At 55.0% G+C, this 14,387-nt stretch overlaps 2 protein-coding genes across 2 annotated transcripts in view; one reads left to right on the forward strand and one right to left on the reverse strand.

Moving 5' to 3' along the window:
* Positions 1-6: 6 nt before the first annotated feature.
* On the forward strand, positions 7-2,067 carry SYS1 (SYS1 golgi trafficking protein). The gene is made up of 3 exons (XM_008920125.3): positions 7-124; positions 794-861; positions 1,441-2,067. The coding sequence occupies exons 1-3, from the start codon at positions 17-19 to the stop codon at positions 1,679-1,681; spliced, it is 417 nt and encodes a 138-aa protein (XP_008918373.3). The 5' UTR covers positions 7-16; the 3' UTR covers positions 1,682-2,067.
* A 3,501-nt stretch (positions 2,068-5,568) lies between these two features.
* The window catches only part of LOC103754325, a 12,788-nt gene continuing 3,969 nt past the window's right edge, over positions 5,569-14,387 (reverse strand). Inside the window, 5 exon segments of the mRNA XM_029960432.1 lie at positions 5,569-6,587; positions 9,814-9,966; positions 10,337-10,365; positions 10,367-10,487; positions 13,722-13,855. Of these exon segments, the coding sequence (XP_029816292.1) occupies positions 6,362-6,587; positions 9,814-9,966; positions 10,337-10,365; positions 10,367-10,487; positions 13,722-13,855 (663 nt within the window). The 3' untranslated portion in view covers positions 5,569-6,361.

The following is a 14,387-nucleotide window of genomic DNA, read 5'->3' on the forward strand; positions in this document are numbered from 1 at the left end:
GCTGATCGTGGCGCAGATGGTGCTGCTGCAGGCGGGCTACTACAGCTCGCTCGGGCTCTGGCTCGCCCTCCTCGGCACCCTGGGCAGCACCGGGCCCTCCCTCCAGCAGGTCTTCAGCGACGAGGTGAGGGCGCGCCCCGGGAAGCCGCCGTGGGCACACAGGCCTCTGGAGCGGGGTGGGGGTGTGCTGGGGGAACCAGACCCCGCTCCCGGTGTGGGTATTCCCGGTGTTAGGGAGAGCCCCCCACCCGCGGAGCACCCTGGTGTGGGGGCAGAGGTCCCCCAGCCCCGTGTAGCTGCCCCCCAGCACACAGACCCGCTGTCTGTGTGGGTGCCCCCAGAATAGAGCTCTCCCTTTGAATAGGGGGTGCCCCGGGGTAGAGGCAGCACCTCGATGTGCAGATGGTACCCTGGGTTAGAGACAGTACCCCCATATAGAGACAGACACCCTGTATAGGTTGGTACCCCTGTGTAGAAACACCACCTCGCTGTATAGGGGATACCCCCTTAGAGAGACACACACCCTGTATAGGAACCCCAGTATAAAGGCAACTGCCCCTGCCCATATAGGTAACCCCAGTATGGACCCCCTCTCCCCAGTTTAAGAGGTTCCCCTCAGCATAGAACCAGACCTTTCCCTTTCCCATAGGTTCCCCCAGACATTCAGACAGAGCTGCCCAGGCTCCTGGTGTAGTTCCTGATCCGTGTGGGGCCGTGCTGATGTGGCTGGGCCACGGGAGCAGATTTTGGGCTGCGATTTGTGCCGCGGGTTCCTACTAATAGTCCCATGTAGATTTTAGGCTTCTCAACCCCGCCGGGGAGGCTCTCCATGATGGCTTTCATCCTCAATGCACTCACCTGGTAAGTCTGCAGCCAGCTGGAGCACCTGCGTCTTGTCCTTCCTTAACGTTGAACCATAAGAGAATTCAGTGTGATGTCCTGCCTCTCTGAAAGCATCTCCCAAAATCCCTGTGCCTGGTCGAGCATGTCTGCTGAGGGCAGTTGGGAACTGCTGACTCCTGGCTTTCTAGAACCTGGAAAAGTCATTTAAATTCACTGCCTCAATTTCCCAGCTGGGAATGAGGTTTGCTTCTGTGAGAGATTTTACTGAAAGTTAGAATCAATGGATCTCAGCAAACACTGATCTGTAAAGATTTATGAATTTTGCCACTGCACAGAGATTACTGGGGGAGATAGTTTAAAAATTCCTGCCTGTTCTTTGCACTAAAATCTCTTTTCCCTGCCATCATGTAATTAAAAAGCTGTAAGAATGTAAGTCTTGCTGCAGTGGCCGGGAGAGAGGCCAAAACCAACCTATTCTTAAAACATTTGAAGAAGTTTTAAAACCGCTAAATAACCAGCACTGCTGACAGCTCTTGCTGCACCCCCTTTTCCACGGGCCCAGCGCATCTCACTCACCTCCCGCCTTTACCTTTGCAGCGCCCTGGCCTTGCTGTACTTCATCCGCCGCGGGAAGCAGTGCCTGGATTTCACGGTCACGGTGCACTTCTTCCACCTCCTGGGCTGCTGGATCTACAACTCGCGCTTCCCGTCGTCGCTGACGTGGTGGCTGGTGCACGTGGTGTGCACGGCGCTGATGGCGGCCATCGGGGAGTACCTGTGCATGCGGATAGAGCTGCGGGAGATCCCCCTCAACTCCGCCCCCAAGTCCAACGTATAGACTCGCCCTGGCGACAGACACGCTGCGTTAACGCCGTTGTCTGCAGCACAATGCATCCGACATGCCTCAGAATCATCCCTGAACAAGCACAGCAGGTCTGTTGAGACTTTGTTATTAATTTTCTTTTTTTCCCCCCCCCACCCCGGACCTCGGTGGCTGCGTGAGTGTGAGCATCTCCTCTGGCATCAGCTGGCAGCGAGGGAGGAGCAGATGTTTATTTTGCTAACATGAAGCATTAATGTGACTGTATGGAGAGTGTGCCCTTAAACTCTTCACTCAAGAGACTGTTAAAAGCCAGGTAGCAAAACTTGGTGCGTGAGGAGCATTTGGAATCTAACGATGTGGGAGTGCCCTGTGTGGGGAACACGATGGTCAGCTCTTCTTGCGGGAGCTGGCACGGTGAGCAGTGGGGCTGGGAGCTGCTGCTTCCAATCTGTGACTGATTTGGGCTTTGGTTGGGAAAGGAGTCAAAGAAGTGAATGGATGGGGAAAAGGAAAATAGTTGTACTTACCTGAATCACCAGCTGAGTCACTAAATAACCTATAACGTTAGATGGGTTTGTTTGCTGTTTCCATGTTTGATACATAGAGGTGACAGACAGCAGTTTGCTGAAGAAACCTTTTGTAATAATAAAAACATTATGTTGCTGTGAGTGTGTTATGGCTCTCCTGGGAAGCTGAGCCCTTCAAGGAGTACCACGAGTGTCTGTATCATGGCAACAGAAGGATACAGCCAGAGAACACCTGGCTGTGAGATGCCCACTGTCTGGGGCACATAACATTTCCTACAATAAACATTGCATACCTCTGCTCTGAAAGGAAGGCATCAGTGAGTGCTGTCTTGGGAAGTCAGCTGGCATAATCCCACTTCGGGAGCAGTGCCAGCAATCCAGGGTCTCTCCATGTTCAACCTGAGGCTGGAGGTGTCCTGGAGCCACCTGCTGCTCTTCCCACTTGTCTGGGTGTTCCTGCCCGGCTTCAGAATTCTAGCAACAGATCTGGTTTGGTAGAGGTGATGTTAAATAAGAGACTGCTGTTATTTCTCGAAATAACAGGATGTGCCTTTATTTAGAGACACTTCAAACAAACTTCACCAGGCAGTGACACCCCCTTACTGCTGAGGGGCCGGGGCTCGGGGGTTCCTCCAGATCCCACAGGCCAATCAAGGAGACCCACATCCTGCCTGGATTCTGCTGAGGGATGACCAGTTTGTGCAATCCCAAACAAGGACCAAGCCAGGTCTAAAGACAGATTTTTCTCCTGTGCAGCATCTTGCTGCAATAACTTTCCTTTGTACATTAATATTTGTAATGTTAACTTGCATAAGTTATTTGCTAATTCAACTTGTTCAAAAGTGGTGGGATGATGTGGAGATACAGAAGTTGATAAACTCTTTAAAGCTGCTCTTTTGACTTTGTTCTTGGGGAATGAGATGTATTTCAGTCCCTGCTCTCACACTCAGACACTGTAAATTGAGGCAGGATAACATCCTGTGCTTTACATACCCGGCAGAGCTGCCTCAGAGCAGGATTTCTGTCTAAACAGATGTAACCAGCACTTTTTATATTCTGGGATTTCACCAAGAGCCCTTCCTGACCAAACCCCCTGTAAGCAGAGTTTCAAACAGCAGCAGCCTTTCAAAGGGAAGAGTTTACACAAGTGTTTTTCTGGGCAGGAGCCAGCCTGGAGGGCCACCCTGAGGTCACTTCCTAGGGCTGCCCTTGCAGCAAGACAGTCCATCCCTTCTCAAAATCAGCTCAGTTCTCATATACAAGGATACTTGCCTTTCTCCCAGTCACCTCAGCCTGGATATAAACTGGTCTCCAGTAGGTGCCAGTATCTCCCTCAGAAAAGAGGAGCAGGAGCGTGCCTGTGGTTGGGATCAGGGCAGAGCAGAGGGCAGTTCTGCCTCAGGGTGACAAGCACTGACAGTGTTGTTAGTCATCTTTTAAGACTCCCTCGGGGTCATTTTGTCCTCTCCTGCTTTTTGTTGTTATTCTTGAGAAAGAACATCCCAGTCCTGCAGGGACAGGGAAAGTTTGCAGGTTTACCTCAAGGCTTAACACCACACCAAAGCATGGTGTGAACTCTGTGTTCTTTGGGGTTGTTCTTAGGGTAAGTGGGAGCTAAACACTAATTACAGTGAACATGAGACCAAGGAGGGAAAGCCACATTCTTCCAGCTGATCCCAGAGTTGCTGTGAGCCCATATTAACAGAGCTGCTCCCTTTGTTCCCCTGCAAGAATAGAGATGAAGACTTTGGACCAAGGAACACTTACCCTTTCTTTTTGAATGCATAAGATATGCTGTAACTGCTTCAGCAGCCTCCCTGGGGGGTGAAATCTGGGTACTTTGCATCTGGAGAGGCTCAGAGAGTCTCTCTGAACCAGGAGAAGAATCCTTGACAAATGTGGATTTCACACTGAGGCTGCAGGACACCCCAGGAGCTGCACTGCATCAGCAGGAATGTGCTGTAGGGTCAGAAATGCTTTCTGAAAGGCTGCTGACTGCCCAGGGGGACTGTATCTGGGTATTACTTTTTTTTAAAGGAATTCTACTGTAATTGTCCTAGTCATAGAGGAAGTTCTGCTAAAAATGAAATATTGATTGAGGAAACTCATCACTCCCATACTGTGAGACCTAATTTTCTCTCACATGCTTTCAGTCAGATTTAGAAGCACCTTTGGCTTTAAAAAAAATCTGCTGCTCCATACCAGAACAGTGACAGATGGTCTTTGTTTCTTAATGAATCTTTGGGGTTTTTTGTGTGCAATAGTTGAGGGATTTGCTTCCAGGGAAGATATGTCCCAACACCTGCTCTTCTCAAAGACAGTGGCAGTGTCAGCCAGCCATTGGCATCCGTGATTTTGCAAAAAGAAGACTTGGAGATCTGAGAATTTTACCTTCCCTTTCCTCAAAGCTGTTTTAGAGTAGAAAGTTTTAACAGAGAGGAACTCCAAAGAGAAGGTAAGAGTTGTGGGATATTGGGGGGGGCTGTGCTTATTTGTTTTCCTAAAGGCATTAAACAGCTGTTCTAAACAAAGAGCAAGTACAGGATTTGGATCCAAAATACTCCAGCCTTGGTTGTACATGACACTCACCCGCTTCAGCTTTCCCCAGCTACAAGCCACAGGCAGGACAAGAGATAACAGGGTAGGGGAAACAGGATCAAACAACAAACACTGCTGTTGGAGTGGAAGAAGAATTAAAGAATGAAGCATCTGAGTGGTTCACTCCAGGTTTTGCCGTGCTCTGGTTTCCCCTGTCTCCACTGCTCACCCTAAGGCTTTGTGCCCCAGATGCTCAGTACTGAGTACATAAGTAACAACTCTGTTTGCAGGAAGTCAAATTGCACTGTCTGAACACCAGCTGCTCCTCCCTGACTTATTTCTTGGAATTTGCCTCAATGGATTTGTTCCCTCCTGCTGCTGCAGGAGCAGAGTGTTGATGGTAGTGAAGGTAAGAGGAAGAACACGTGAGTGCCAAAGGAGAGCAGTATGACCCAGCACCACTGTTGGCAAAAAGATCCTTTGCTGTAGAAGCTTGCCCACCACCTGGAATCCATCCAGTGGGATCTGTGGGGCTGGCAGGGTCCTGGGGCCCCTGCTCACATTGTAGAGCAGATCCCTCACTAGTTACAGCTCCCATGGCCCCGTGCAGCCAGGAGGGCACAGAGCTCCAGCAGCATCCTTAAAACACAGACTGCCTTGGACTGCCCAAGAATATTGCTGTGTTTCTCTAACATATTCAGAAATCACTTGCAAACACCCCTCTGTTCCAAATACTTACAGGCTTGTACTGAAGCTGCAAAACTAACATTCTGAGCCACAAAAGAAGAAATTGTGCTGTCAAGCAAAAGCCGGGACAAACAACTTCTACCATGCTGTAGGCTCTACAACACACTTTAATACTCTGGAATTACACACTTCTACCCACAGAGCTGCTTACAGGTACCTTTGGGGAAAGCTTCAAAGCAGGAGTTGCTATAAATCCCTTTTGTCCTGCCTTGACACTCTCCCTCGATCAAAATATTTTTGCTCTCTGTGTCCTTAGAAAAGGGATTTACACATTACACAGGAGTTACTCAGGAATCCAGATGTGTGCAAGACAAGTCATGCAACTGTGATTATTCTTCAGCAGGGGTTTCACCATGTCCTTAAAGCAAAAGGGCCAATACAGGGCAGAAGGTCTCCCTTATGCCTGTGACAGAACAGACACCACCCCCCTGCACCTCACAGAACAGTGGTAAAAATGCCCATCTTGTTCTCAGTGCCCAAATCAAAAACTTGGAGAGTTGATCTGGTGGAAAGAGTCAGCAAAGTAAACAGGTTTCCTTCCAGTAGCCATAGAAGAGTGGGAAGAGTCCAACATTTGCCATTTTTCCAGAATTTATCACTTTTCCCTAAATCCTCTGCCCCATACCTATAAGTTCCCAAATTCTCCAGACAGCCAGATCTGTCTCTGTCTTGAAGCAGAAGTGGACAGGCATTATTCCAAATTACAGACCAACAGGAACACCCAGGAGATTCTGCCAAGCTCTCCCATGTCCCACAGGCACAGGATGGAGCCGAGTGTCTCTGAGCTCCACGCAGGATATTCCTCAGGTTTGGAAAAAGGATCAGAAAGATGCCAGGGCACAAACTGCCACTGCCTTTGATGGGATACTCACAGAGCTGCAGTTTATAAGTTCACCCAAGTGACGATGAGGGGGATACTGAGGATGGAAACGTTGGGAACGTGGGTCCAGGCAGAGCTTTGGGCCATGCTGGGGCTGCAGAGGTCGAACAAGCTGCCTTGAAATCTGTTTTTTCGGGACTCCCTTCTCAGCATCTCCCAGACAGCTACTGCTTCCTTCTGGCATTCCCAGAGTGCTGTCAGGGCACAGGTGTGGAATTCATCCCAGTACCTGCAGCCAGGGGAGACACCACACTGTCAGTCCCTTTGCATTCCTGCAGTGCTGGATGCCAGGCAGAGCCTCTCTGCCCCGATCCTGCCCTCTGAGCAGCGACAACCCCTGTGTTTTGTGCAAGTTACCCAGACTATTCATCCCCTCCATCATCTGCCAGAGTATCTTGGCTAAAACTCCAAACCTCAAAACACTGAAATTATTTCATCTTCCCTCCCCCCCCCCCGTCTTGGGAAGTCAATAAAATTCATTATTTTCTGTCAACAAATGTTTCCCTTCAGCACCAAGCACCCTGAGTATCTCACACAGGCTGCAAACAAAGGCCCAGTGCATCTCATTCATTGCTTTCTCCAAGCTTTCTCCAAGAGGAGTCAAGGGCAAATGGGAGCACAAAGCACAGAGAAGGACAACAGCTCCCACAGAGCATTGCAGCATTAACTGAGGTATGGGCAGGGGCAGGAGGAGTTATTCACTGTGTTCTCATTAGAATCATCTCTGTTTATCTGCTGGGTATTGCCTGTGTGAGTAGATGTTCAGTGTACAGAGGCTTCTGGGAGGAAAAAAACAAGAGAGGCAAAGATAACCCATAGTCCTGCAGGAGTAAACTGGGAGCTGCTCACTGAAGACCCCTTTGCCTGCTTCTCCTGTGGGCAGCAACTTGGCGTTTATTTTCTCTTCAAGACTAGAACCAGGCAGGGAAAAGCCCCAGCAGAAACAGAGCTGAAAACCACAGCCCCCAAGAAAACTCTCATAGGAGGGACACAGTGACACCACCCCACCCATCCCAACACACGGGGGCCGGTGCCACACGGGGTGACCCCATGATGCATTCACCCAGAGCAGTATCCAGCCAGTCAAGGCTTTATCCCTTCCCTGAGCTCCTTCCTTACCTTTGGTGAAGCCCCATGGGGGCTCTGTAGCAGCTGGTTTTGAGCCCTTTCCAGTGAGCTCCCTGCCCACCGGTGCCAGGCTGAGCAGGGTGGGGTGAGTTCCAGCTGTCTGGGACAAGGACAGCAGGGACCAGGCTGGGCCATGTCCCCCCATATGGTGTGAGGGAGGACCAGAACAAGCACCCTCCTCGTTTTTTTTGGCTGCCGAGTATGGGACAACCAGACTCTGTACCAGACTCCCCAAAGGCTTCCCCAGGGGGCTTCCCAGGCTGTGCCAGCCCCCAGCCCAGAGCAAGCTGCACCCCCAGGCACCCCTGCCCTCCCCTGCACCTCAGCTCTGCTGTCCTGTCCACATGGGCTGGGGCTTGGCACCATCTCCAGCCCCCAGCAAGCTGGGACTGCCCAGAGGACAGGAGCAATTGCTCTGTCCCCTTCCCTGTGTGTGCCAGGACACCAGGCACACGTGCCACCCCTGGGGAAGGGGCTGCAGCCCAGCTGGATGAGCAGGGACCCTGCACACTGGCAGGGGCCAGCTCAGTGTTGTGTGGGTGCCCTGTGCTGGAGATGACACCCTGTGCACACAGGCAAACACGAACACTCTGCTTGCTTAGCTGTCCTACGGGGGCTCACATCAGAACACCAGCTGTGGGAGAGTTCATTAAACCGAGTCACTGTGGCAGAATAAACGTTCCCAGATAATGAGAAAACCTGGTGCCAACCCAGGCAAACTCTGGCACTCCTGAGCTGCAGCAGCAGAAGGCAGCTCTGCCAGGTGAGAGTTAAACCTGGCCCACGTCTTCAGGCAAAAGAAGGTTGGAGGAAGGTGAAGGGGGATGGCAGCTCCTGCCTGGATCTGCTTTCAGCAGGATGGCAATTCCCAGTGCTTCACCCTTCACAGCCCCCATCTGCTCAGGCAGACTGTTGGTAAGTGAGTTGCTGCTCTAGGGCAGCACCACACAGAGCTGAGACACCACCAGCTCCCATGGCAGCTCCTGGTTCCGTGTCCATCCCTCACCCACGCTCCTGGAGAGGGGACCACAGCACCAGGAATGCAAACAGCGGTGGTTAAGACTGAGGGTCAAAGGCAAATAATTCAGAAGTACCTGGCAGGGAGCAGGGACATCATCAGCTTGCTCCTCCAGGCACAGCAAGCCTGGCTAGCAGTGCATTAGACCAGGAGAAGAAGCTGGCATGTCCCTGAAGGTGCAGAGCAAGGAAGATCCCAGGACCTGTTCTTCAGTGGTTTGTGCCCCAGAGCTGTCAGAAAACCTCAATTTGCACATTTCACACGAGCTTCAGCAAAGGAATCGCTCCTCCAGCAGTCAACAGCAGCACGGGCTGGGCTGCCTGCTCAGGTGTGTTTTCATACCAAGAAGCCTCATTTAACAAAACAAAAAAGGTATCAACTGCTGTCCAAACCAGAGCAGGCCCCATTTCAACCCAGCCTTAGGCACGTCCCAGAGACACTGTTCATCCTGAGCCAGGCTGTCTCCTGGAGAAGGGGGAATACAGAGCAGGTCACAGCCCGCAGGGTGGTTCCCAGCAGCTTGGAAAACCTGACCCCAGGGCACTCAGTCCTCTGCCTGGCCCTGCCAGGTTTCCACTGCCCCCAGGCATGTGGGTTTTCCCTTCACTGCTGTCTGCATTTCCTTGTAACTCCTGTTCACTCCCCACAGCTCACTGCTGGGGACACAGGGCTGCCTCCTTCTCTGCAAACACTTCCACCTTGCTGCTTCTTTCCCCAAACCTGCCCACCACCACCCCTCCTTACCCAGCTCTTCTTCAGTTCTGCTCAAGTTAACACCCTCCTGACACCGTCATCTCAGGGCATCACTACAAACTCAGGAAAACCAGGGCTGGGCAAATCCAAGCCTGAAGGACAAAGGGTCTGGGCGGGGAGGGACAAGGCTGGCTTTGGCAGCAGGACCCACCAGGGGCTGGGTGCAGGCTACTCCTGGCAGCGCTGGGCCCTGGGGCAGAGCAGCCACCTGCACATCACTGCCTGAGACCCAGGGTCCAGGGGAGACTTTCCTGGGGAGCAGAGCGGGTCAGGTCCCACCAGCCCTGCTCCTCGCAGCTGCAGGAGTGCAGAGGCTGGCAGGACAAGTTCTAGGGGCTGGAGCTCCTTGACCAGGGAGACAAACTCCAGTGGGAGATAAGCAGGAGATGGACAGATGGACAGACAAAGGAAGGGAGCTCACCAGGTCTATCTGAAAGCAGAGTGAGGTGTGGAACACATGGGTATGTGCAGGCACGACAGGACCCAGGAGGGCTGGAGGAGAAGACTTCACACAAGGGCAATACCAAAAGCCACGCTGGCCATGCACTGTACTCACCTGCAGACTCTGTGCAGCCCCTGCAGCTCGATGCCCTCCTCCTCCTCGTAGGTGGCCATGCTGTCCCCCAGCTTGAGGACGCAGTCGAAAGGGGCCCGGTAAGCGTCGGACGCAGGCGGGGTCCCGCTGGCAGCAAGGCCCGGCCAGGTTGCCCTGCCAGCACCGGGGGGCCACAGTGAGCAGGGCACCTTCTGGGGTGCGAGCAAACCTCACGGCCCCCGGGGTTGTCCCGGCCCTTCCACGGCCCCCCGCCGAGGGCCCGGCGGCTGCCGGTGTTCGCCGCGAGCCCGGTGGGGCACGGGGGTGCCCCCCGGCCCCGTCTGCCCGGATGGCTTCCCGCCGGGGGCGAGGGCAGGGACGGCGGGGGGCAAACGGGCCAGGGAGAGGCCGCGAGACCGCGGCCCGGCGAAAACGGGAGGCGGAGAGAAGGGGGAGGGAGGGAAGAGAGAAGGAGGGGAGAGGAAGGAAGGCGACCGCCTCATTGGGCATCGACCCCCTCCCGGGAGAGCCCCGGGGGGACCACCGCCCCCTCCCCAGGGCGAGGAGCAGCACAGGCCGGACCCCTCCGCTGGCCCCATCTCCGCCGCCGGGCTCCGCTCGGGCCGGGGCTCAGCCCCGCTGCCGCTGGCCGCTTGCCCGCACCCCCGGGCCGGCAGCGCTCCCCTCTCTCCCGCCTCCCGCGTGGGGAGGGCGCCCGACCCCAGTCGCCCGCTTATAACGGCTTTCCGGGCCGCGGCTAAATTAAGGAGGAGGCTGGGCCGAGGGCTAACGAAGCGCTCGGGGCACCCCGGGCACAGCCCGCCGCACCCCCTGGGATCCACCATCCCTCGCCCCTTCCAGCAATCGCATTTCCCCCGCACTCTCCTTGCAGCACCCACGGCTCCACACCCTGCACCCCCCTCCAGGAACCCTGCACCCATGGGGCCCATGGCACCCCAGAAACCACACCCTCACACCAAAGCCCCCCGGCCCCTCCCCATCACAGCCTGCACTGCCCACCCCACATGTCCCCCCGAGTGGGGAGGGGGCTGCCAGCAGCAAGAATCCAGGCAGGGCAAGGATCCTTCGCTGGGCTTTGGGCTCTGGACTGGCACAGGTTAAGTCAATGCAGGGTGGGAAGCAAAGCCCGGAGAGCTTGGAGGTTCAAAGCCTTAAACATCAGCACCTACAGCTCCAAAACCTTCTGTCCAGATCCTGCCTCCAGCCATTCCCAAGGCTGTCATGGCCTTCAGGGCATCCACTGGGATTTTGCATCCCCGCAGCCTGATCCCGGCTCTCACCCCAGGAGTCCCCTTTGCTCCCACAGGAAGGGAAGCAGGAGGTTTCCTGCCTGCTTTGGGGGCTTCGCTGCAGGGGCTGGTCACCCACCCTGGAGCTGCTCCATGGGGTGCCTGGGCCAGGCCGAGGGGCCATCCCCCATCTCAGCTCGGAGATCCCTGTGCTCCAACAAGCACAGGCTCCAAAGCAAACCCTGGGAATGGGGACACAGCATCTGTGTCACTCTGGCAAAAATTTATTTACAGACAAGCACCACGTGCCCCATCTCCATTGGTCTTGGAAGATAAGCAAGTGGCACAGTTATTTCAGTCAGGCTATTGATGCACATTCCATGTGCCACCAGCCTGGGATATGCAGGGGAGTGTCTGACCCAGAGGTGCCACTGCATCCCCACACGCAGGGTATGTGGCAGTCCCCAACACAAGCCACCATCCTCTGCACTACCACAGCCCCTGTTACCCAAAGCAACTCCAGAGCCCTGCAAATGTTCCTGCAGAGCAGAACTGGCCAGCCCTGAGTGGCTCCTGGATTCCTGAGGGCTGGATCAGTACCTGACTTCTTCAACAAAGGGGGTCAATGGCTGGGAAGGGCTGGAACAGGTGAACCCCAGCTCTGCCATTGACATGCTGCAAGGCCTTTGTCACCTCTGTTGATGCAGGAGGATTAAAAAAAGCTGCCTGGCCCAGTGAAGTTGGTGCATTTACTGGAGGCAAACACATCACCGCTGAACATGGCTTGCAGCATGGCTGGGAAGGAGCCAGCCTGCCCAAACTATGGGGCAAGAAGGCAAGAGTGCAGGGCAAGGGGGCTTCCCTCAGCCCAGCCTGATGCAGGACTTCCCCTCACTCTGTTCAGGTGTCTGCCCAAGTGCTCCAGGAATGCTCCTTCTTCACCCAGAGCTGGGGCTGGATGTTCTGCTGCCTGCACACCCCCTCCCAGCTCTAGCAGCTCCCGTGCCAGCAGCAACCATGGGTTGGGGCCCCAGGATGTGGGGACACGACATCCCAGGGCTTCACAGGAGCCTCCCCCAGGCTCCAGACCGTTAGCACTGGGACTGGGATCCTTCCCCTGGGACAGGGCATGGCCAAGGAGCCAGCTGGCTCCTGGCACAGGGCCGTGCTGTGAACGCCATCCGGGTTCCCCCCACTGCTCCTCACCCACAGAGATGCTCCGTTTCTCAGCAGCCACATTCCTTCGAGGGTGTTTACGGCTCTTCTGTCTCCCCACCATCTCAGGCTGAAATCGCCCCTTTTAAGGGAGCCACAGGGCCACGAGTTGCTGGAGCCTTGCCTGCTGCAGGCTGCTTCCCTGAGATGTATCGCCTCGTTTACTGGGAAAGCAGCCTTGCCTTGCCTTGCCCCTTGTTTTTCTCTTGACTCCACAATTTCCTGGTGGAGTCAAGCTGCAGCTCACTCCCAGCCCCATCCACGCACGCCTCCTAGAGAATAAGATCTATTTTCACCAGCAAATGATTCACCTGTGCCTGGAACTGGTTTGCCTTTCCCTGAGCAGCCAATTTCTCCCCAGCTCCATCCTCACCCCACAACTCCTGACTCACCTTCCAAACCTCTAAGAGACGGGAAAAACCTGAGTGGGAAGGTCAGGAGGAACATGTCACCTTACATTTTCTCCTGATGACAGGTGCACTTCGATGCTGGTCCCCTGGGGATATGGGCAGGAGCTGGGCTCTGTGTTGTGGAGACAATAGGTGTCATTCCAACCCAGGCTGGTGACCCAGGGACCTGAGCACTTGCGGTTAGGGTGAGGGTTGTTGACACAAGACAGTGCTGTGAGCCTGCACTGGAGGCACAAGGGAGGCAGGGATGCTGCAGCAGCTGAGACAGACCCTGCAGATACCTGGCAAGGCTTATTCTTAGGGTTCCCTACCAGAAGTGGAGACTCTACACTGACTCCAGCGTCACCTCTGTCCCCTCTCACCTTTTGGCCGGGGGCAGGCACGCTTTGCTATGAGGAAAAAAAAAAATCATTACGTGGAGCTGGCTTGCCTGCAATGGTTTAATTGCAATAAAATGTGTGCCCCGCTGAGCGGCACGGCTTGTGCTGGAGAGCCAGGATGAGTCAGGCTCCGTGCAGATGATATCACTGCTTTTCCAACACCCTCCCAGCAAGGCAGGACGGAGGGGCCACAGCAGTGAGGGGCCTGGGAACGTGTCACTCTGCATGGGCAGCACCCTCCTGTGCTGTCCCCGCAGCAGGGATTCGGGATGCAGTGAGCCCGAGGGAACTCGGGGTGCTCCGGAAACTCGTGTGTGCACAAACAGCCCCCACGCCTCGCAGCAGTAACCGGTGCCAATCGACAGAGACATGTCACATAGCAGAGACCTGAGCTAATCCTGCTCACCTCCCTGCTGGCAAGGCAGGGCAGGGCAGAAGGGCAGCAGGGACGGTGGGGAAGCCGGAGGCCACAGGGAGCTGTGAGCAAGCCAGTGCTGGCAGGTACCCAGCAGAGATTTGCTGCTGCAGCTCCTCAGAGACCATAAATCCCCACTCTTGCTACACCAGCCTGGTCCCCGCCAGCCAGTGCTGGCATCCCACACTGTGGTGGAAACCATCAGGCAGATCTGAGGGTGCTTATAGATAGGGATCAACATTTAGGTGGACAAAACTACCTGCTGAAGGCAGTAGCTACAGGCAAGCGCACAGGGTGCAGGCTCCGGGTCCCCAGCACAAAGCCGGTTTTTGGCAGCAGAAGGTCCCAGGGGGTGTAGAGGGGGACAGCAAAGCAACAGTAGCCAAAATAGAGCTGGGACACAAACAATACCGAGTTATCTTTTGTTATGCAGACAGTTAGAGGAACACACTCAGAACGGGACAGGCGGGACACGCCACAGACACTGGAAACTCCCTTCCAGCCAGAGTAAAAGGGCACAGTGGATGCCTCCCCCCTCTCCCGGCTTGGCAGTGACCAGGCAGTGGGCAGAGCTGGCGCTGGGCACTGCGAGGCACTGACTCACCCTGCTGAGACACAGGAAGGAGGCGGGCGGCCAAGTCCGCTCCTCTGCCAAGGAGCAGCCCTGATGTGCAGGGCTGAACGTGGGAGAGAACACTCCAGAGTGGGGTCTGCTGGGGATGAGGGTCTCACAAGGCCAGGAGTGAGCTGGGGAGGGAGCCCCTTACCCATCCGTGCAGTGTGCTGTCCTCTCCCGTGTGAACGCGTGAGTTGGGCGTTCAGAGAAGAAAAGTAAGGAAAAGCAAAGGAAAAACAAGCATGAATGGTAACTGTGCTCCCTGCCCAGGCAGAGCCCCTGCCTCCCCCCGACTTCCCCCCACCAACC

Source organism: Manacus vitellinus, unplaced genomic scaffold (genome assembly GCF_001715985.3).
Source record: "Manacus vitellinus isolate BGI_N305 unplaced genomic scaffold, ASM171598v3 scaffold_26_pilon, whole genome shotgun sequence".
NCBI lineage: Eukaryota > Metazoa > Chordata > Aves > Passeriformes > Pipridae > Manacus > Manacus vitellinus.